Source organism: Lepidochelys kempii, chromosome 2 (genome assembly GCF_965140265.1).
Source record: "Lepidochelys kempii isolate rLepKem1 chromosome 2, rLepKem1.hap2, whole genome shotgun sequence".
In the NCBI taxonomy this organism is placed as follows: Eukaryota; Metazoa; Chordata; order Testudines; family Cheloniidae; genus Lepidochelys; species Lepidochelys kempii.
Genome location: NC_133257.1, coordinates 44,287,206 through 44,310,493, shown reverse-complemented (window position 1 = coordinate 44,310,493; position 23,288 = coordinate 44,287,206). Strand labels below are relative to the sequence as shown.

Here is a 23,288-nt window from a genome sequence, read left to right as displayed (position 1 = left end):
GCTTAAAATTAAGATAGTGCTAAGAACTTTGCTGAACTGGAGCCTAAAGGAGGAGATGAAGATGACGTACGTTTATTTATTACTAATTCCATAGAGCAGTGGTGAGCAACCTGCGGGCCGCATGCAGCCCGTCAGGGTAATCCGCTGGTGGGCCGCAAGACAGTTTGTTTACACTAACTGGCCGCAGGCACGGCCGCCCGCAGCTCCCATGGCCGCGGTTCGCCGTTCCCGGCCAATGGGAGCTGTGGGAAGTGGTGCAGGCAGCAGGGACGTGCTGGCCGCTGCTTCCCGCATCTCCCGTTGGCTGGGAACAGCAAACTGCGGTCACTAGGAGCTGCAGGTGGTTGTGCCTGCAGACGGTCAGTGTAAACGAACTGTCTCACGGACCGCCAGCGGATTACCCTGACGGGCCGCATGTGGGTTGCCCACCATTGCTTTAGAGACTCACTTTGCTTAGCATACTTTTTTACACCAGGATTTATAGTTCATGTTCTCTAAATTTTAGGTTTTTTCTTGTACAACTCTTTAAAAATTCTTCTAAAGGGCTCTACATCAGTGTAAGTGATATTAATGTCCAACTCACAAGAAGTCTAAACTATAATAACTTGCATGTGTAGGACAGCCTAATGGTTTCTAAAGTAAAGTACACAACTTTTTAAATATCAATTCAAGGAATAACATCTTTATCTGGTTATATTTCTAAGGCTGAAAGTGATCTACAGAGAGCTTCGATGGATGCAACTCGAACAAGTCGGCAGTTGGAGGAAACCATTGACAATTTTGAGAAACAGAAAATAAAGGACATAAAGGTGTGCATGTAAAAATATATAGAGAGAGTGTGAGTGAGTTCGGGTGACCACAGGAAGTGTGAAAAAGTGGGACAGGATGAGGGGTAATAGATGCCTATATTGGACACAGCCCCAAATATCAGGACTGTCCCTACAAAATTGGGACATCTGGTCACCCTATATATAGTTCACATTTAAATTTATGGCATCACTCTTGATATGTCAAAATGGTTTTAGTTACTGTTTGGCAAGATTAGGCAACACCTCCAGTTCACGTGAGTTGTGCACAAATACAAATTGGTGCAAATACTGTGATATTCACAACTATTTCAATACCCAAATAACATTACACACACAAACATCAACTAGTTATTCTTCATTTCATTTGGATACAATATTAACTGTTGCCTTAAAATGTCATTTAGTGTCTCACTGAACTGTTAAACAGCTACCATATCTATCTAATCTACCTATCTGTCATTTTCCTCTTTGGTGCCTGTCATATATGTCACTAGTCAACTGTTCACTAGGAATTAAAATGGTATATGAAGTGGGAACAGGATAATCAGGGGTTCTCAAACTGGGGTCATGACCCCTCAGGGAGTCACGAGGCTATTACATGGTGGGTCACGAGCTGTCAGCCTCCCCCCCTCCCAAACCCTGCTTCACCTCCAGCATTTATAATAGTGTTTAAATATAAAAAATGTGTTTTTAATTTACAAGGGAGTTGTACTCATAGGCTTGCTGTGTGAAAGGGGTCACCAGTATAAAAGTTTGAGAACCACTGGGATAGATAGTGTTTGTCAAGCTACCACCAGACTTAGGGGTTAATAGCTAGAATTAAAGTCCAACTTTTAAAAAAAAAAATGCATTGAACAATTTTGCTGTTGTGTTCTAGGATGTCAATGATATAATTCTGATACAGTTTTTGTGTGTTTGAAGCAGGAGTGTACTTTTGTCATAAGAACAGGAGTACTTGTGGCACCTTAGAGACTAACAAATTTATTTGAGCATAAGCTTTCGTGAGCTACAGCCAACTTCATCGGATGCATTCAGTGGAAAATACAGTGGGGATATTTTATATACACAGAGAATATGAAACAATAGGTGTTACCATACACGCTATAACGAGAGTGATCAGTTAAGGTGAGCTATTACCAGCAGGAGAGGAAAAAAAACCTTTTGTAGTGATAATCAAGATGGGCCATTTCCAGCAGTTGACAAGAACGTGTGAGGAACAGTAGGGGGGAAAAATAAACATGGGGAAAGAGTTTTACTTTGTGTAATGACACATCCACTCCCAGTCTTTATTCAAGCCTAATTTAATGGTGTCCAGTTTGCAAATTAATTCCATCTCCCCATGTTTATTTTTCCCCCCTACTTTTCCTCACATGTTCTTGTCAACTGCTGGAAATGGCCCATCTTGATTATCACTACAAAAGGTTTTTTTTCTTTCCTGCTGGTAATAGCTCACCTTAACTGATTACTCTCGCTATAGCGTGTATGATAACACCCATAGTTTCATGTTCTCTGTGTATATAAAATCGTCCTGTATTTTCCACTGCATGCATCTGATGAAGTGGGCTGTAGCCCACGAAAGCTTATGCTCAAATAAATTTGTTAGTCTGTATCCACAAAAAGAAGATTAATGCGGCTGCTACTCTGATACTTTTGTCATGTAAATTAATATACCTGCATACAAATAAAACCTTTCTCTTTTAATTAATTTTTAGAGCATATTTTCTGAATTTATTACTATTGAAATGTTATTCCATGGAAAAGCTTTAGAGATTTACACTGCTGCTTACCAAAATATACACAATATTGATGAGAATGACGATTTAGAGGTAAGAGCAATCAACATTCTTTTTTTATTATTTACGGACAAGGACAAGTTGCACACTGGATCTACAAATGTTGACTAAATCAGAAAATGCAAAGGACCAATTCTCATTTACACTAAGGCCCCCTTTATACTACTCCAGCTGTGTAAAAGTGCCTTAAAGTGGGTATAGATTCATATACAGATTTTTAAGCCATTGTTATCCTCTCATCTAATCCTCTGAATAACACAGGTCATTAGGACTTCCTTAGCTCCTGCTTCAAGTCCAATAGCTGTGGTTGAATGCTAAAGTATTTCTTTTAGAAAAATATCCAATTCTGATTGATTAAAAAATGTCCATTGATGAAGAATCCACCACAACCCTTGGTAAATTGTTTCAATGGTTAATTACTCTCACTGTTAAAAATGTGTACCTTATTTCGAGTCTCAATTTGTCTAGCTTCAATTTCCAGCCATTGGATTTTATTATACCTTTGTCTGCTAGATTGAAGAGCCCATTATTTAAATATTTGTTCCCCATGTAGATACTTATAGAATGTAACTAAGTCACCCCTTAGCCTTCTATTTTATAAACTAAATAGATTAAGCTCCTTGAGTCTCTTATTAGAAGACACATTTTCCAATCCTGTAATTATATTTGTGGCTCTTTTCTGAACCTTCTTCAATTTTTCAACATCCTTGAAGTGTGGACACCAGAACTGGACACAGTATTCCAGTAGCAGTTGCACCATTACCAAATACAGAGGTAATATAACCTCCCTACTCCTACTAGACATTCCCGTTTGTAAATCCAGAGATTGCATTAGCCCTTCTAGCCACAGCATCACAGTGGGAGCTCAAATTCATATGATTATCCACTAGGACCCCCCAAGTTTATTTCAGAGTCACTGCTTCTAAGAATAGAGTCCCACATTCTGTAAGTATGATGTACATTCTTTCTATCTATGTGGTATGACCTTATATTTGGCTGTATTGAAATGTATATTGTTTGCTTGCACCCACTTTAGCAAGCAAGTCAGATTATTCTCTATCAGTGAGCTGTCCTCTTCATTATTTACCACTCCCTTATCGTGTGTTTTCTGCAAACTTTATCAGTAATTTTCCCCCCAAGGTCATTGATAAAAATATATAATGTAGGCCCAAGAACTGATCCCTGCAGGACTTCACTAGAAATGCTTGATGACGATTCCCCATTCATAATGACATTTGAGACCTATCATTTGGCCAGTTTTTAATCAATTTAATGTGTATCATTCCAGTTTCTCAATTAAAATGTCATGTGGTACCAAGTCAAACACCTTACAGAAGTCTGAGTATATTACATCAACAATGTTACTTTTATCAACTTAATTTGTAATCTCATCAAAAAATGATCAAGTTAATTTGCCAAGGTCTATCTTCCGTAAAACCATGTTGAATGGTATTAATTATATAGCATACTATCTAATAGTCTATACTATAGATTAAGTATAGATTGAATTATTCTCTCTGTTCCAGAGTTGGTCTCTTTAAATCAGGATTGGGAGGGTGAGATTGTATTGGCACTGTCCAATGCTGTACTTGTGTTAGAGAGCTTCAGTCTCTTGGGCTGTTAGTCTGGCATTTATAGCATGGCACTAAAGTCACTGCCATTTTACCTTGAACAGGTTTTTCGGAGTTCACTGTATCCACCAGACTATCAGTCTCGTTTAGACATAGTCCGTGCAAATTCAAAGTCCCCCCTTCAAAGAACTGGTTCATCAAAATTTTCATCTGGAATACAACAGGTAAGATAGAAAACATGAATGTTAGGTTCAAGGTTCATTTCAGAAGATGTGATAAATTAGAGACAGTATCTCAGGAGCATAGTCTCAGGTGATGTAAATTGTCATAAACCCACTGACTTTAATGGGCCTTTGACAAATTACACCATCTGAGGATGGAGGAGGTTCATTCCAGATACATTCAGTGAACATTTTAATTTTGTATCTTGTACCTAGGTATTATAATAACCTTGTTAAAACTGACTAGGATTTGCATACAATAGTAAATACTCTACTATAAACTATTTTATACAAAAAAGGAAAAATTGGTTAGGGACGTGTCAGAAACAAAGTTCTTCCAACACTTGGGTGATAGAAGAATAAAATAGATAAAACATTTTTCTCTTCTTAATTTTAGAATACTAACTTTGTAAAATGATTTTGTAGGAAATAAAAACTGGTGGTTGTTGCGTATGAGTTGTGGAGAAGAATTCTGTAGAAAGTTTTTTAAATATTTATTTCATTTTAGAAGAGCCAGCTTTATTGCAGTGACTTTTTAGGAAATGTAAACTGACTGTGATAAGAATAAGATACAGAAATTGGGTAGGATACAGTTGTCAATATTAATGATTGCAGCAAGAATGCATTCCACTTAAGGATAAATATATCAAGATGGGTAAAATGATCTAGTATGGATGAACAGGGAGATTTTATAGTATATTTTAAAATGTGTCCAATAAATTGAAAAAATATGAAGAGGGAGATGATAATGGAGAAATAAAAAAAAGTGAAGTCATGCAAAAGTTCTTGACAATATTGGAAGAAATAAAATGTCTAAAAATATACCATAATAGAGCAAAAAAGGAGAGTAAGAAGAAAAGGTATCTTGCAAACAAAATAGTCACAGGTTGTGAGAAATTGAACAACATTTCAAAATCTCTAAAATGAAATGTTTCAGGACTGTGATCAGTAGTAAGCAAGCTATCAGGCTTTTGGCTCTCATGTTGCATTTTATGGAGCAGTCTAGTAATAGGAGCTTTTTAAAGACACAGTGACATTCTTTGAGTGGCCTCTGCACATTCTCACTCTTGAACTGCTTCAACAGTGTAGTTTGGACCAGTGGAACCTTCTAATAAAAGTGCTCATTAGAGCACTCTCATGCTCCATGCTCCTCTCCTTGTGGCTCTGAAGATTTGAGGGCAGAGCTATAAAAGAGGCATGGTGTGATGATTGCTTCTGTTTTTTCCAAGTATGCTAGCAGATGGACCAGAACACTTGTCAGGTCCTTGCACCCCCAATTCAAAGGAACATATTGTTCCCAGTGTCATCACCTTCTTAGTTTAGCTAGACGTTAGTTCTTTTTTTCTTGTCTTCTTTTTTTGAGGGGTTTTTGATTAAGAACCTTAGTGCCCTGGCACAGGTCCTTGTTTCTAGTATGTTGGAAACAAAGACAAAGAAATCAGGGTTCAAAGGTGGGTTTCTTTCCCTGCTGCTTTTCCTGCTTTGGATACACATGTGTTATCTGACCTGTTTGAGGAAATGTCATTCACCTTCTCTTTGCTCTATGTGCACCACCTTCACCCCTACGGCCAGAAAGGAGTTGCATTTGCCTCCAGCCTATGTTATTGCCGGAAGCGTTAGCACCTAAATCTTTCAGTTCTAGAAACCCAGGGATCTGCAAGGGCTGGGAGACCAGCCTCAGGTTTGGCCCCCAAGGTGGTCAAAAATTCCAGGAAAGTCCTAGTGTAGGTATCTGCCTCTTTGACTGGAGTCAGACCTAAGGTACCAGTCACTGTGAATCCATAAGCTCAGAGGTGACACCACTGCTGAAAAAGCTAATTCTCGAGAGCATATCTCTAAGGAACTGATATGTCTGGTTCCATGCACTAAATTGCAAAAGTGTCCCCATAAGGCTTCAGCCTTGGAAGTCAGAGCCACAACAAAGAGTGGGTTATAGAGGGCCAAGACCAAATTACAGATCTGTACTCTGGTCTGGATCAGAGGCCATTGGTTCTATACTTGAAACTTCATTGTGAGCCTGATGAGGCACCTGATGCTTCTTGTGAGCCACCAAGTTCCTACTGGAGGATCCACTGTTAATAGGGTGACTCAGTAACATTGTGGTGCAGGTATCAAGCCCCTGGAACACCCTCATTCAGATCATAGAATCATAGAATATCAGGGTTGGAAGGGACCTCTGGAGGTCATCTAGTCCAACCCCCTGCTCAAAGCAGGACCGATCTCCAATTAAATCACCCCAGCCAGGGCTTTGTCAAGCCTGACCTTAAAAACTTTTAAGGAAGGAGATTCCACCACCTCCCTAGGTAACGCATTCCAGTGTTTCACCACCCTCCTAGTGAAAAAGTTTTCCCTAATATCCAACCTAAATCTCCCCCACTGCAACTTGAGACCATTACTCCTTGTTCTGTCATCTGCTACCACTGAGAACAGTCTAGATCCATCCTCTTTGGAGCCCCCTTTCAGGTAGTTGAACGCAGCTATCAAATCCCCCCTCATTCTTCTCTTCTGTAGACCAAACATCCCCAGTTCCCTGAGCCTCTCCTCATAACTCATGTGTTCCAGTCCCCTAATCATTTTTGTTGCCCTCCACTGGACTCTTTCCAATTTTTTCACATCCTTCTTGTAGTGTGGGGCCCAAAACTGGACACAGTACTCCAGATGAGGCCTCACCAGTGTCGAATAGAGGGGAACGATCACGTCCCTCGATCTTCTGGCAGTGCCCCTACTTATACATCCCAAAATGCCATTGGCCTTGGCAACAAGGGCACACTGTTGACTCATATCCAGCTTCTCGTCCACTGTAACCCCTAGGTCCTTTTCTGCAGAACCGCTGCCGAGCCATTCAGTCCCTAGTCTGTAGCGGTGCATTGGATTCTTCCGTCCTAAGTGCAGGACTCTGCATTTGTCCTTGTTGAACCTCATCAGATTTCTTTTGGCCCAATCCTCCAATTTATCTAGGTCCCTCTGTATCCTATCCCTACCCTCCAGCGTATCTACCTCTCCTCCCAGTTTAGTGTCATCTGCAAACTTGCTGAGGGTGCAATCCACACCATCCTCCAGATCATTTATAAAGATATTGAACAAAACCGGCCCCAGGACTGACCCTTGGGGCACTCCACTTGATACCGGCTGCCAACTAGACATGGAGCCATTGATCACTACCCGTTGAGCCCGACAATCTAGCAAGCTTTCTGTCCTCCTTATAGTCCATTCATCCAGCCCATACTTCTTTAACTTGCTGGCAAGAATACTGAGGGAGACAGTGTCAAAAGCTTTGCTAAAGTCAAGGAACAACACGTCCACTGCTTTCCCTTCATCCACAGAACCAGTTTTCTTGTCATAGAAGGCAATTAGATTAGTCAGGCATGACTTGCCCTTGGTGAATCCATGCTGACTGTTCCTGATCACTTTCCTCTCCTCTAAGTGCTTCAGAATTGATTCCTTGAGGACCTGCTCCATGATTTTTCCAGGGACTGAGGTGATGCTGACTGGCCTGTAGTTCCCAGGATCCTCCTTCTTCCCTTTTTTAAAGATGGGCACTACATTAGCCTTTTTCCAGTCGAGGGGGACCAGATCAGGGGGACCCTTCATACAGCATTGAGTAAGTTACTCTCAATGCTTAAAGGTAAAGAAATGTAAGATAGTGGGATGCTAATTCTTCCTTCTCCAGAAAAGAAAAGGGAGGTAAATCAGGGTAAATCAGTTTCCCTATCTATACAGATCTCTCCGTAGATCTGTGAACCTGCCCCTAGAACTGCTACTGGTTCCTCAGGGAAATGTCTCACCTCCTTCGACTTTTTGCTTACCAAACTATTGTTGTCATCCTTGGAAACTGCCTCTGATCCAGAATCGGGCCATGTCCTGCCTGATACCATTCCTTGCCCTTCTTTTGCCAGGGAAAGGATGAGGGAAATTAGAGTCATCAAGATTCTCAGTTCCAACTCCTCAGACCATAAAATCACCCTTCCTTGGATTAGGAGGTACCACCCTGGGTATTATGACCATATTTGCCTTCCCCTATGTATTAGTCTGAATTTTAAAAGGGCTGAAGAAAGGCAGCTTCCAACAGAGCCTTCTCCTAAAAGAGGTCAGGTGACATATCCTGTCCTGATTTGTCACTGTCTGGTACTGAAAGAACAGTTTCCTTTACTTGTCTCAGACATACTGCCTGAAGAGGAACTAAAGGGGCCTATTGAACTTTTGGATGCAGATATGGATCTGGATGATCAAACTTCACCAGATGATAGTGTGGGTGCATCATCTTCCTCCTCTCCAGAAGATATGTTCCAATTTCACAAACACATGGAAAGGCTGGGTACTAATTACCCTGAACATCCTTTAGGAACCGTAAACGACACATCTGTTCTTGATATATTGGAGTCACCTTCTAAAAGTGAGATACTTTGCCAGTCTTTGATGGTTTATTATAGCTGGCAAAAAGTATCTGGTTAAACCCAGCAGCTGGACAGACAATTCCTAAGAAAGCAGATAAATTATACAGCTGCTTCCTGAGGGATTCTCATTCTCCTGACCCACCCAACTCCAAATTAATTGGTGGTGACAGCTGCCATTCAAAGAGCTAACTGCGGGGGTCAAGTCTACTTTGTCCCTTCAGTTAGATAGGTAAGCTAGATGTTCAGGGGGAAAAGATGTTCTCTTTTGCCACATTGGGCATTAGAGTTGTGAACTATCAGGTGGTAATGTCCACAAGAGCTTAGTAGGCTAGTCTCTCCATTGAAATGGAGCCACCGCAGTGGGACTCAGTCTGGTGATGTTCCTGAACCAGCACTTGCTCGTCAGCACTAACAGAGATGTCTTACTCTATCCTTCATTGAAATTTTAGACCTCAATCAAATTACATCATACTGGCCTCTCAGAGTTTAATGCCTAGAGCAGACTGGCACATTCATTCAGAAGGGGTTTTGGGTTTTGTGGATAAGAATACTAACTTTGTAAATTCTCACAGATTTTTTTCTGGTTTATGAAATGGGATCTCTGTTTTAATCTTAATGATCAACGAAACAGAAAAAACTTCCTGGTTTGGTCTTCTATCTACTTTTATTTGCTTTTTCTATTTTTCTGCATAAAATCCAATACAAATTATTGGAATCTTCAACAATAACTGTGTATGTATATGATTCTCCTATTACATCAGATAAGATGTCTTTGCCGCTGTGACAGGGTTAGAAACCTAGCTGAGACACTTTCGGTCAGAGCAGGTGACAGAATCAGTACACCTGGCTTATATTTCTAATTTTTCCACTGACTCAGTATATGATGTTGGGCAAGTCACTTAATTTCACAGGGCCTCCGTTTGTCAGTAAAATCAGGAGTGTACAAGGTTTCTTAGTTTTAATGCTTATTAGGAACTTACAAATCCTTCAAAATTGCTATCTAACGCCAAAGTATTACAGCTCTGCTGGTTAAATCTAATTCTAGATATTTCAAGCTCTCCTACATTTCCACTAGCAAAAATCATGAAAAATTGCACTAATCTGTAGCTAACCCTCAGCAGATGTGCATTAAATGGAGTGTTAACAGAGCTGTATAATACTAAAATTTTCTAATTATTTTATACTTCCCTGCTCAATCTACAAAGATAGTAGAGCTAAGATTTCTATTTATTTTAAATCTGTGTTGCTTATTTACTCTATTGATGGAGGAGTTGGTAGCTATAATTATTGTTAGCCTAACCAGAATCTGAATGACTATGCTTTCTTTATTTGGATATTTAATTCCATGCTAAGGTTATGTCAGATTTTTGTATACTTGAGATTTAGTTGCAGATCCAGGTTGAAATCTGGCCCCATTGAAGTCAATGGAAAAATGGCCACTGACTTCACTGGGACCAGGATTTCACCCTTGTTTCCTAAACCGGGTTTACTGCAGAGTGGCTTTCAAAATTTTATATAGAAGAATAATCTTTGGCTTTATTCTGTTTTTGTGCAAGACAACTACCTCACCATGGTTTTACCAAGCAAGGTCATTTAAAACCCTATAATTACACGAGCAATTGCATAGTGATTTAGACTTATTTACTAACTCTCACGATACCCCTGGAAGGTATTGTTATATTATCCCCATTTTACAGATGGGGAAATTGAGACACATATTAGATACTTAACCTCTCTATGTAGGATACACTGGACCCTTGCTAAAACGCGGGGTTCGGGATCCATGTGCAGTACCACGTTAACGCAGGGACTGCGTTACCATGGATCCCAATTTAAATATTTAAATTTGGGATCCATCGCCACAACCGCGCTGTATGAGAATCTGCGCTATAGTGATGCGCGCTCTAGCAAAAGTCCACTATATTTCTAGAGCATCTAAGCATGAAGTACAATAATTTAAAACTTGCAAGATGTCATCCTCGTAAATTCTTCCAGATTGCAGGAAGACTTCCCGTATTCATTTGTTAGTAATTCTTTGTAACTGACTTGCTACAAGGGCATTGGAGGATCTGGAATGAGATCTAAGATTATAATTTGAGAGTTTCTGGCTCCTAGTTCTCTGCTCAAATCTCTATGGCATGTCATGTTTTTTAATACCTACCACAGAATCTTATTTCTTGAGTAATTAACTAACCTTAATTACTTAAGATCATTACAGGTTATTCCTTCAGTAGATCTCTGCAACTGGGCAAATGCAGCAGCCAACAGAAAGCAAACAGCAAATTTCTCATTGAGGAAAAATTTTCAAGGGTTGCTTCTTCAGTCAGTTAGCACTTCCATCAGATAGTATTGGTGTCTGCCTCTTAACTTTGTTCAGTGAGTAAATAGATTTTCTGTTAATCTATATTTTCAAAAATTTATAACAGTTGTAAAAATTTGCTCCATGCTAACATATGATATGCAGTGTCTCAGGTTTATATTTGCAATTATATTATATATGCAATTTATATTTTCTTTAATTTGCAAGTTTCAACACCTCCAAGAAAAAGAATTCTGCTAGTTCCTGTGGCTCAAATATTTCTTCAGAGTAAAAAAAATTTTATTTGTTTACAGACTTGACATACATAGAGAGATGTATACAGTTTAAATGTATGAGGTACGCACATTGTGTGTATTCAAAAAACTATTAAAGAGTCAAGAGTAAATTACACACTTTTTAAAATTTGAAATTTAACAGGGCAAAGGCAGAGCAGCAAGTTGTGTATCTTCCACACAACAGGTGGTGTGCATACAAATTATCAAATGTGAAGACATGTAGATGCCTCAGTTGAATTCTTAACTTTGAGCACATTGTTAGTAAATGGTTTAGTTGACATATTCATAAAAATCCATTTTAATTTATACTAGTTTTATTTTCAAATAACAAAACTGATTTTTGAGATGTTCCCTCTACTGTATCTACTTCAAAGCTGTCAAGTTCATACTCAGGCAGCTACAACTCTGAGCTTAAAAATGACTATCAAATGATATATTCCAGTATTACATTTTAGAAATGTTCTAGTTATATATCATACCCACTATATGAAGGCAGTAAGTTTCAATGGAATTGTAATTCATAATGTAAAATAACAAAGGTCAGCTCTTAGTTGTTAATTTGTATAGGTGTACTGTCAAACCATGCTGGAGTGCCTTGCTAATGTGTGGAAAAAGTGAACTGTTGCTCTAATATGTCTATCGCTCAGGCAGATAGAGAATGCTTCATAACTTGGGAGCAACTGGGTAGCAATAAACAGAAAATTCTTTAAGCTGCTATATATCATGCAGGAAAGCAACAGTAGATGTCAGAATTGATATGTTAGGGCTTATCACACAAGTTGTATGACTTTAGCTGTACTAGTATTTTTAAACTGGTATGACCTTCCTAGTGTGGATGCAGTGGTGTTGGTACAAAGGTACTTTATACCAGGATAGCTATTCCCATATGGGATAAGGCACCTTTATGCTGGGGAAAACTATTTTAGACAAAAAAAACCCAACCCCTAACTGAAATAGTACTGGTGCACAAAGTGTGTATAGAACAGGCCTTAGTCTGCCAAATGGCATGAATGCTAGTTTGAACCCACTGTGAATCACTTGCTCCTTATAATCTTTATACTTCATTTTTAAAAAACAGGTTCTGTGTAGAATGGAAATCCAAGTTCCCATAAAGGAAAACTTCACTGTAATATGCAATATCCTAATCACTAAGGGCAGGGTCATTAAACATGTTTAAGTGCCAGAAACATAATAAGCCACAATTAAAAACAGGAAGCTGCCATTTTGACAGTGTCATGGGGCAGATTAGGACTGAGAACTCAAGCACCATTAAGAAAACACTGAAAATCAGATTTATTAATTTTTTATTAACAGGTCCATTATTTTATAACAAATCTTATAAAACTTGTTTTACAACTTAAATAGAGATAAACTTAGTATTTTGCACAAGTACAAAATTATAAATTGACCTATGCAAGTCCCTAAAGCTGTACTGACAAGACCTGCTACCAGTCACTTTCTTCATATTTATGCTATTGATCACATATTGTGGTTGATGCTTTTCTATTCTTCCTCTTCCATCTTTTCAGTTGATAGCACCAGTTAGTTTTTCATATCATGTTTAGGTCTACACTTCTGTTTTTCCTACATTTAGATCTTACCTGTTTATTAGTCATCCTATCACAACTCTACACAATATTAAGCTTTTTCTCCTCCTCCATCCTATTTTCCTTACTTTAATATTTCAATTTTGAGTTTGACTTTGACTATTGTTGAAGGTGTTTCTCCCTTCCTTATTATTCAAAAGAAGTTATCAAACAATCATATGTGGTGTTGGGCAATGACAGTCTTCCCACAAACTCCAAAACTTCCACAGACTTCTAAGTAGTTATGTCAGTAGATTTATGGGAGCCACTCCTTTTCTACCACCTTACTATAGTAATTTTAGCGGCATCTGAGATCAATTCTTTATGGCTTTTACAAAACAGTTTCAGGACAATTTAATAAGAATACTAAGGGGTTTTCTGACAGTATTTCCCTCCCTTATGGAGTCTCCAATGTTTTTCCAAACAGTCTTAATTTTTGGGCACGTCCACAATATATGGAGAAATTACTCCCATTTCATTACATTCTCTCCAGAATTTGCCTGTCCCTGTACCATAAATTTGTTTAATTTTAAGGGGAGCTAAGTATCCAAAATAAATAATTTTGTGTAGTTTTCTTTTGTTAACGTGTTGAGGTGTGGGGACTATTGCGGCATATGTTCTCCCATTCCTCAGTTTTGGTGTCTATGCGTACATCAACTATCCAGCTTTTCATGAACGTAGTTATTTCCTGTAAGGGCTATTCCACACTAGAATCACTTCAGTGATTCCAGAAGACTTGAGAAATGCTAACATTGTTACAATCTTTAAGAGAGAAGAGAAATCAGACTGTGGAAACTATCGAGGCATTGCCTTGCTATCTACAGCAGGGAAAATTCTTGCTCATAACCTCTTCCCCTTACTGAGGAAATACTGCCAGAATCTCGGTGTGGTTTTAGACCATCCAGCAGGACAACTGACATCTTCATTGTACGCCAAATCCAAGAAAAGTCTCGGGAGCAAAATCAGGACATGGCCTTCATTGATTTGACAAAAGCCTTTGACTTTGTCAGTCACAAAGCCCTGTGGAAGGTGTTGGCCAGATTTGGCTGCCTTCCAAAATTTGTTAAGGTCCTAAGGCTTCTCCATGATCAGATGACTGCCATGGTTCTCTGTAACGACCTTGAGATGGAACCTTTCATTATCAAAACTGGGGTTAAGCAAGGATGTGTTGTTGCCCCAACCCTGTTCACCATCTATTTAGCAGTTATTTTGGTCCTCGTTAAACACCGACTCCCCAGTGGAGTTGACATTCAATACAGAATGGATGGGCAACTCTTTAATCTTAGACTTTAGATTAAAATCTTCAGGGCATCCATTACTTATCTTGTATGCTGATGACTGTGTCATCCTTGCGCACGCTGAGAATGACCTTCAGTCCACACTGGATTTTCTTGCACAAGCTTACCAAAGCTTAGGACTCTCACTCAATATTGAGAAGACTAAAGTGCTCTATCAACCTCCTACAGGCCTTGCACATGACCATCGAGGGTCAGACTTTGGAGACAGTTGAGCACTTTTGCCACCTCAGTAGCCAGCTTTCTCAAAACACAAAAATCAACAGTGAGATCCAGCACAGGATCCAGTCCGCAAGTGCTTCCTTTGGGAAATTGCTCCGATGCATTTTCATGGACCATGACCTACGGCAGGACACCAAGATCCAGGTCTGTAAGACAACTGTTGTTCCCACACTCCTCTATGGATGTGAAACTTGGGTGACCTATTGACAGAACCTCAAGAGTCTGGAGAGGTACCACCAAAGATGCCTGCGGAAGATCCTTCACGTCAAGTGGCAAGATTGCTGCACTAACGCCAGCATCCTCACTGAAGCGAATGTTACCAGCATTGAAGCAATGATCCTCATGTACCAACTTCGCTGGGCTGGACATTGTGTGCGGATGCCAGACTCTTGCCTCCCAAAACAAGCCCTCTACACCATCGTCGGAGATCTCTGATCACCACGGGGAAACGCTACAAAGACACACTGAAAGCATATCTTAAGAAAACTGATGTGGACATCACAAACTGGGAGGAGCAAGACACCAACCGACCCCAATGGCGCCATGGCCTCCATCAGGCAATGCCCCACTTCAAGGAGAAGCACCTTGCCCTTGAAGCTGAAAAGAGAGAGGGAGAAGGAAGGAAAAAGAACTTTCTCCCAGCAGGCAGCTGGTCTGCCACAAAATGTCTGTACCTACTACAGGTGGATTTGCGGTTCCAGGATTAGACTCCTAAGTCATCTCAGGACCCATATGTAAATCCGTGGTAGAGATCATCCTTGAATCGAGGAATCGCCAATCAATCACAGCGGTGCAGCTGGTGTAGATGTTCTGTGCAACAGGAGAGAGCTCTCCCGTTGGCATAATAAATCCACTTCTGTGAGAGATGGTAGCTATGTCAACAGGAGAAGCTCTCTGGCTGCCATAGCACTGTCCACACTGGCGCTTAGGTTGGTGTAACTTACACTGCTCAGGGGGGTGGCTTTTTCACATTCCTGAGTGACATACGTGTAGCTGACATAAATGCTAGTGTGTACAAGCCCTAAGTAACAGTTAAAGATTACTTATATAGAATGAAGGTAAACTTTTGTGTTTCATGGCTGTAATGAATAGTTCTCAATTTCCAACAATTTTTTCTTGTGTGCCTTTTTGTAGGGTGCATTGAAAAATGTCTTAACAGTATAGATACACTGGAATTTTTGTGTCTCTTGTGAATCATATTTCATCAAGGGATCTAAATGTATTTTCTCCAAACAGATGACAGAATTTTGATATACCTGTAAATTCCCAAATGTCTAAACTTCCTAGGTTTTTATGGTGTTAATTTCTATATTGTCTGTCATGGATATTAGAGGTGATAGATGTGGGTTTAGCTTTCTAAATAAATTATCCCAAGCTTCTATTGTTGTTTTTAATAAGAGTGGTTATAAAGCCAATCCTGCCTTTTATCCTGGCCTTTATAACATAGATTGATTAACCCTGGGGTTCTTATTTCTCCAAATGAATTTATTTATTGTGGATGCCATTGATCTATGAGACTTCCTGGGACTAAAACCGGGAGCCTTTGGAAAAGGAAGCTAATTAAGGATCAGATATTTTTTTTAACTACTTGTAGTTTCGTCTTTGAAATTTCATATTTTTACCAAATGTCCAGATGTCTCGACTTTCTTAATCAAAGGAATATAACTAATATTATGTAAGTCTTGCCCTCTTTTAGAAAAGTATATTCCTAGATATCTTAATGATGTACTTACTCATTTATATTTGTATTTATCTTGTATATCATTCTATAAATCAGAGCCCTCACCTACATCCAGGCACTCTGACTTGGTTATTTTAAATTCTGACTTTTTGCCAAATTTTAAGATTTCCTCTTGCAACTAGTAGTGTGTGAGCTGGATTTGTAACACATACCATGACTTCTGCATATAAGGGTTACTTGTATTCCCTGTTTCCTATTGTAATTCCATTTATATTAGGATTATTTGAGTGACTGGGCAAATAAATCCATTGCTGTGGCAAAAAGAGGTGATAAGAGGCATTCTTGATTTCTGCCTCTAAAAATGAGGAATGTTTCTGATAATTATCCATTCACTTATATAATAGCATATGGGTTCGAATATAAGAAGTTAATCCAATGTTGAAATTTAGGGCCTAAACCAGATGTATCTGAAATATCTTTTAGGGAATGCCAGTTTACTCAGTCAAAAACTTTTTCTGCATCTAGTGATTAAAAATAGATGGGACTCATAAGTAGTATCTGCACAGAAGATCAGGTTCAAAACTGCAAACATGATCTGATAGCTGCCTGTCTGGGCTCTGTTAATGTAGCTAGGTAATAATTATAAATCAGATGGTTTCAAAGGACACTTGGAAATAAAACCTTAACTTTTCAGAAAAGTGCATCAAGAAGAAAAATAACCAGACTTGTTTTAATATTTGCATTGTTTTACTCCTCCAGCACCTCGGTTGGGGGTTTTTTGTTTTGTTTTCAGGAAGACCTACTTTGAATGGTTAACTATAGGCGTGATCCCAGCTCCCATAAAAGAGTGGGAATCAAGTTTAGGCCTTATGTCAGTAGCAAGGGGGACTGGACAGCAGAGGCTCTCCGAAGATGGAATAAAATTGAACAGCAGTCACGTCAGATGTAGGTTATGGTTGGGGAAGCAAAGAAAGGACATATACATTGCATCCCCCCACGATAACTAGTAGCAGGAGGGCAGGGACAGAAATACCATCTCATATGCATGGAAAACTGTGGTGAGAAAGGAGTTCTGATATTGGTGGGAAGAGGGAGGTTGCAGAAAGAACACCAAGACCATACCTTGTGGTGATCCTTTCTCAGGAGGAAGACATGAATATTCCTCTGGAGCTTGTCATTGCTGATTCTTGGCTAACTGAAGAGGTTGGATTATTTTTTCCTAATTCTTACAAGGCCTCCACAGACTTCCCTGCAAAGCTGGCTTGCAGTATCAAGGAAACAAACTTGGATTTCCCACAGCCTGGTCTACGCTTAAAAGTTAGATCGACATAGCTACACCATGCAGGGGTCTGAAAAAGTTATCCCCCTGAGCACTGTAGGTATGTCGACCTACACCCCCAGTGTAGACAGAGCTAGGTTGATAGAAGAATGGTTCCTTCAACCTAGTTACCATCACTTGGGCAAATGAAGTTCCTACTGCAATGGAAAAACCCCTTCCATCACTGCAGGAAGGATCTACGCTTTGGTGCTATGGTACCTTAGTGGTGTCGCTTTAACAGCCATAGCCTGGACATGGCCCACCTAGCTGTGTTGGACTGCTACTTGTTCATTAACTCTGTCCCATAAATGTATATTTATTTTTCTTTTACTGACACTGGTATCATATGTGCAACATTTTAAAATCCGTCTCTTCAGTTAGCTAGCTGAAGTTTATATTATGTACTGTGTCTTATGCTTGATATTCTATTCCTTGCTGGAAATTTAGATATTTTTTTAAAAACAATAATACAACCAGTTCAGTCCTAAAACTGCATGGAGGGTGGGGAAATTTTTTCCAAAATGTTATGCAAAAAGTATGACTTACGTGTTGGATTCCATTTTTAGCAAATTTCTAACAGTCGGCTAAGAAAAGAGGAGGAGGAAGATGAAGAGGAGGAAGATGATGATGATGAATTGGAAGCTACCAAGGAAGAGAGATAACTTTGAGAACTGTTCTAAGTTTTTTGTTTTTTTCATGACAAGAAGGCCTGTCTTTGCTTAACAGCTTTTATATTTTAGATGATGAGAATTTCACTGAGGTCATCCATTAAAATAATTACAACAAAGCAGCAAGAAATTGGCAGCAACATTTAATCCTGTTTGTTACTTGAACAGCAAGTCAGTTACACTTGTAACTAATTGTACTGAAAATGTATGATTTCAGTAGACAGAAAATGAAAAGCAAATATTTCAATAGAAGAATTACGCTACAAGCTTGAATAGTCTATATAATTTTAGTTAAACTTCATTTTGTGTCTACTATTGCATTCAAAGTGATATACTGTAATATTTAATTATTGCCTAGATAGTGAACACAAGGATCCTTATTCTTAGGTCTAGCTGAGCTGTATTTGTCACAGGATTTGGGTATCTGTATACTAGCTTCATTTCACCCACTCCCTCCCAATCTTGGAGCAAGGTTGTAATGCAGCTACTATTGCAGCTTGTGCCTGGCTATCCACAACCCCAAAGAGCTGCTGTGGCAGCTGCAAAGCAGAATACAGAAGTGATCCTGGCCTTGCCAATGCCCCTATGTCATGGACTAGGGCGCAGGGTAGCACATTGCTATCTTCCACCTTTTTGTTTCTTGCGGATTCCCCCAAACTGGGGAAAGCCTCAACTGGCTAGTTAAGATAGCTTTATGGGTTTTACACCACTGGAATGGTGCAAATGGCTTGTATCAGAACCAAGGATCTAGTCCAAGAGCTCTACTTTTTCATACAGCTTCCTTTTTACGTGAAAGTGCCTTCATAATAAAGGAACCATTGTATTAGTATACATCACCTTTTCATACTTGCCTTTTATACTTGTCAATTCAGTTACTGATTCTTACCACTAGAGCAGTTATGGACAGTTGATACAAGATTTCAGTGTATTTTCCTATATAAGTATCTCTTCTTATCAAATTTATATTCAGTATTATTGTATGGAGTGAAAGTCTGTCTGCCAGATTGTTATTTCAGTATTTTATTGATCTTGAACTTCAGTATTTACTAATCTTAATCTGCAGTTATTGAAACTATGTATCTATGTATGATGGAAAAATAAAGGTTTTTAAGGAACTCTGTTTTCTTTGTCATTTGGAATTTTGACACTTATCTGTATCCAGGAATGAGTAAGATACTAATTTAGATTATGTGTTAAGTAGGCACTAGCTAAACTAAGTAAAATATAACTGGGTTCTCTGGCAAATAAGACACTCTTTTAGGTACTATGGGGAAAACAAAAGAATGCACTGAGGAATAGTTCAGAATTTATAGTACATGGACAAGTGTAATCTTCAAGTGTTGATACTGTAGGATATTATAATACACACTTGTTTTGAGGAAAAACAAGACTTGCGACAATGTAACACCGGTGAAAATCCAAATGAATCTCTTAAAACATGTTGTAGTTCAGAAAAAATCTGATAGGCACATGTAAAATAGTTTTAGGAATGACATGTTACAGTAAAAGTGTAGCCAGGAAACAGCTGATGAGGAAAAGACTAAACACTCATATGTGGACCTTAGATCATATCCTTTCCATTTCAGATACTAAGTTATCTAATCCATCACCCAAATGGACAAACTAGTTGACAGCTTACTGGGTATAGACAGCATAAAAGTGAGTTTTGTGCTGTATTTTTAAAAGGGGTGGGGAATAAAAGAGGCAATTAGGATGTTCCAGACAATCTCCATTTTGAAGATGACTAACAGTCAAATTGGCCCAGTCTAGGGTGCATTAGCTAGGTATAGTGAGATGAAATTAAAAGTACAACAGAAGAGGGCACAGTCATGAAGAATCACACAGCAGAGGGCTGGATCTGGCCTGTAAGGGCTTTCAATCCGGCCCACAGGATTGCCAGGCCCATGGCGCAGAGGGGTTAAGGCAGGCTCCCTGCCTGCCCTGGTCCCGCGCCACACCTGGAAGCAGCTGGCACCACATCCCTGTGGCTCCTGGGAGACGAGGGGGCAGAGGGCTCCATGCGCTGCCCTCACCTGCAGGCGCTGCCCCCCGCAGCTCCCACTGGGAATGGGAAACCGCGGCCAGTGGGAGCTTCGGGGGTGGTACCCACAGGTGAGGGCAGCGCCGGAGCTGCCTGCCCTGCCCCCTCCCCCAGCTACTGCTGGACATGCTGGCCACTTCCGGGAGCAGTGTGAGGCCAAGGCAGGCTCCCTGTCTTAGCCCCGCTGCATACCACTGCCACTCCGGAGCTGCTCGAGGTAAGTGGTGTCAGGCGGGAGCCCACACCCCAAACCCCTGCTCTGAGTCCCCTCCTCCACCCCGCACCCCTACCCCTTGCCCTGAGCCCCTTCCTGCACACTGCATCTCCTTCTGCACCCCAACCCACTACCCCAGCCCTACATTCATGGCCCTGCATACAATTTTCCCACCCAGATGTGGCCCTTGGACCAAAAAGTTTGTCCACCCCTGTTGTAGCAGCTGGAGTGTCAGAATTCTACCAAGATGTAACTGCATATAAAAGGCATGTGCTTCTGTGTTTTCAGAGTAAGGCCAGAAGGGACCACTGTGGTCATCTAGTCTGCCCTCTTGCATATGACAAGCTCTAGAACTTCCCCAAAATAATTCCTTGAGCATATCTTTTAGAAAAAATATTGAGTCTTAATATAAAAATTGTCAGTGATGGAGAAACCACCATAATCCTTGGTAAATTGTTTCACTGGTTGAACAACCAGCTAGGGACATAAAGGGTAACGAGAAAACATTTTATAAATATATGAGAAGCAAGAGAAAGACCAACGACAGGGTAAGCCCATTACTCAATGAGGAAGGAAAGACTATAACAAAATATAGATATGACCAGGGTTAAATGCCTTTTTTGGTTCAGTTTTCACCAAAGAAGTTAGCAGTGACTGGACAACTACCAGTGAACATCAGTGTCAATGGGATAGGAGTTGAGGCTAAAATAGGAAACAAGTAAAGAATTACTTAGACAATTCAGATGTTTTCCAGTCAGCAGGGCCTGATGAAATACATTCAAGAATACTTAAGGAAATACCTGAAGAGATTTCTGAGCCATTAGTGATTATCTTTTAGAACTCATGGAGGACAGGAGAGAGACCCTGAGAACAGGAAAAGGGCCAATATAGTATCTATCTATTAAAAGAGGGAATAAGGACAACCCAGGGAATTAGACCAGTCAGCTTAAATTCAGTACCTGGGAAGATAATGGACCAAATAAATAAATTTGTAAGCAATTAGAAGAAAACAATGTGATCAGTCAACCTGCATTTGTCAAGAACAAATCAACCTAATATCCTCCTTTGGCAGGATACCAAGCCTTGTGGATAAGACGCGATACATCTTGACTTTACTAAGGCTTTTGATACTGTCTCATATAACCTTCTTATAAAGAAACTAGAGCAATAGAGCCTAGATGAAAAAATTAACTGGGGATTGTACAACTGGCTGGAAAACTGTACTCAGTATTTATCAATGGTTCACAATCAATCTGGATGGATAGATTGAGTGGGGTTGCACAGGGATCTGGCCTGGGTCCAGTTCTATTCAGTATCTTCATAAGTGATTTGGATAATGGCATGGAGTACACTTACAAAGTTTGTGGCCAATACAGAGCTGGGAGGGGGTTACAAGTGCTTTAGAAGACAGAATTAGAATTCAAAATGATCTGGACAAATTGGAGAAATGATCTGAAATAGAAAGGATGAAATTCAACACAGAACTAATGCAAAGTACTACCCTTAGGAAGGAATAATCAATTGCACAAAACAGGAAAAAGACTGCCTAGAGCTGAGTACTGCAAAAAAGTATCTGAGTTATAGTGGATCATGAACTAAATAAGTCAACAATAGAACACCGTTGCAAAAAAAGCAAACAAACATTCTAGGATGTAGTAGTACAAGTGTTGTGAGCAAGACATGGGAAGGCACTCTTCCACTCTATTCAGCCCTGATAAGACTTCAACGGGGGAATTGTGTCCAGTTCTTGGCACCACACTTCAGGAGAGATGTAGACAAATTGGAGAAAATGCAGAGAACAACAACAAAAAAATGATTAAAGGTCTAGAAAAGATGACCTATGAGGAAAGATTGAAAAAACTGGGGTTGTTTAATCTGAAGAAGAGAAGACTCAGGGAAAAGATGAGTCTTCCAAGTACATAAAAGGTTGTTATAAAGAGGAGGGTGATAAATTGTTCTCCTTAATCACCAGGGACAGGGCAAGAAGCAATGGGTTTAAATTGTAGAAAGGGAGATTTTGGTTAGCCATTAGGAAAAAATTCCTAACTGTAAAGGTAGTTAAAACACTGGAACAAGGTCATTGGGGGAGGTTGTGGAATCTCTACCATTGGAGATTTTTAAGAACAGGTTAGAAAAAGACCTGTCAGGAATGATCTAGATAATATTTAGCCCTGCCACAGTGCCGGGGAAGGGACTAGATGAACTACTGAGGTCCCTTCCAGTCCTACATTTCTATGATTACTCTCGCTGTTAAAAATGTACACCTTATTTCCAGTCTGAATTTATCTAGATACAACTTCCAGGCATTGGATTGTGTTATATTTTTCTCTGCTAAATGAAGAGCCCATTATTAAATATTTGTTCCCCATCTAAGTATTCATAGATTGTAATTAAATTACCCATTTACTATCTCTTTGTTCAACTAAAGAGATTGAGCTCCTTGATTCTGTCACTATAAGGCATGTTTTCTAATCCTTTAATCATTCTCCTGGCTCTCCTCTTCACCTTTTTCCATTGATCAACATCCTTCTTGAATTTTTGGCACCAGAACAGCACACAATATTCCAGCAGCAGTCACACCAGTTCCAAAGATGGAGGTAAAATAACCTCTCTGCTCCTATTCAAGGTTCTCATTTATGCATCCCAGGATCACATTAGTTCTTTTGGCCACAGCGTCACACTGGGAGCTCATGTTCAGCTGACTATCCACCACAACCCCTAAATCTTTTTCAGAGTCACTGCTTTTTACGATACAACATGGGCTACATTCTTTGTTTCCCCATGTACAAATTTACATTTAGCTCTATTAAAACACCTACTGTATGCTTGTACGCAGTTTACCAAGCAATCTTTTTAAACAGTAGTTTTAATTAGAACACA

General features: G+C 39.7%; 1 protein-coding gene across 3 annotated transcripts in view; it reads left to right on the top strand.

The window, feature by feature from the left end:
* CIBAR1 (CBY1 interacting BAR domain containing 1) overlaps window positions 1-19,261 on the top strand; it is a 38,131-nt gene extending 18,870 nt beyond the window's left edge. For 2 of the 3 annotated variants that reach the window (XM_073330586.1, XM_073330584.1), the window contains 4 exons: window positions 705-809; window positions 2,522-2,635; window positions 4,278-4,397; window positions 18,052-19,261. In XM_073330586.1, coding sequence (XP_073186687.1) covers window positions 705-809; window positions 2,522-2,635; window positions 4,278-4,397; window positions 18,052-18,147 — 435 coding nt within the window. In that variant the 3' untranslated portion in view covers window positions 18,148-19,261. Of the gene's footprint in view, window positions 1-704; window positions 810-2,521; window positions 2,636-3,315; window positions 3,377-4,277; window positions 4,398-18,051 lie in introns of all 3 variants that reach the window. The other variant, XM_073330585.1, reaches the window with a different exon arrangement.
* Window positions 19,262-23,288: the final 4,027 nt, after the last annotated feature.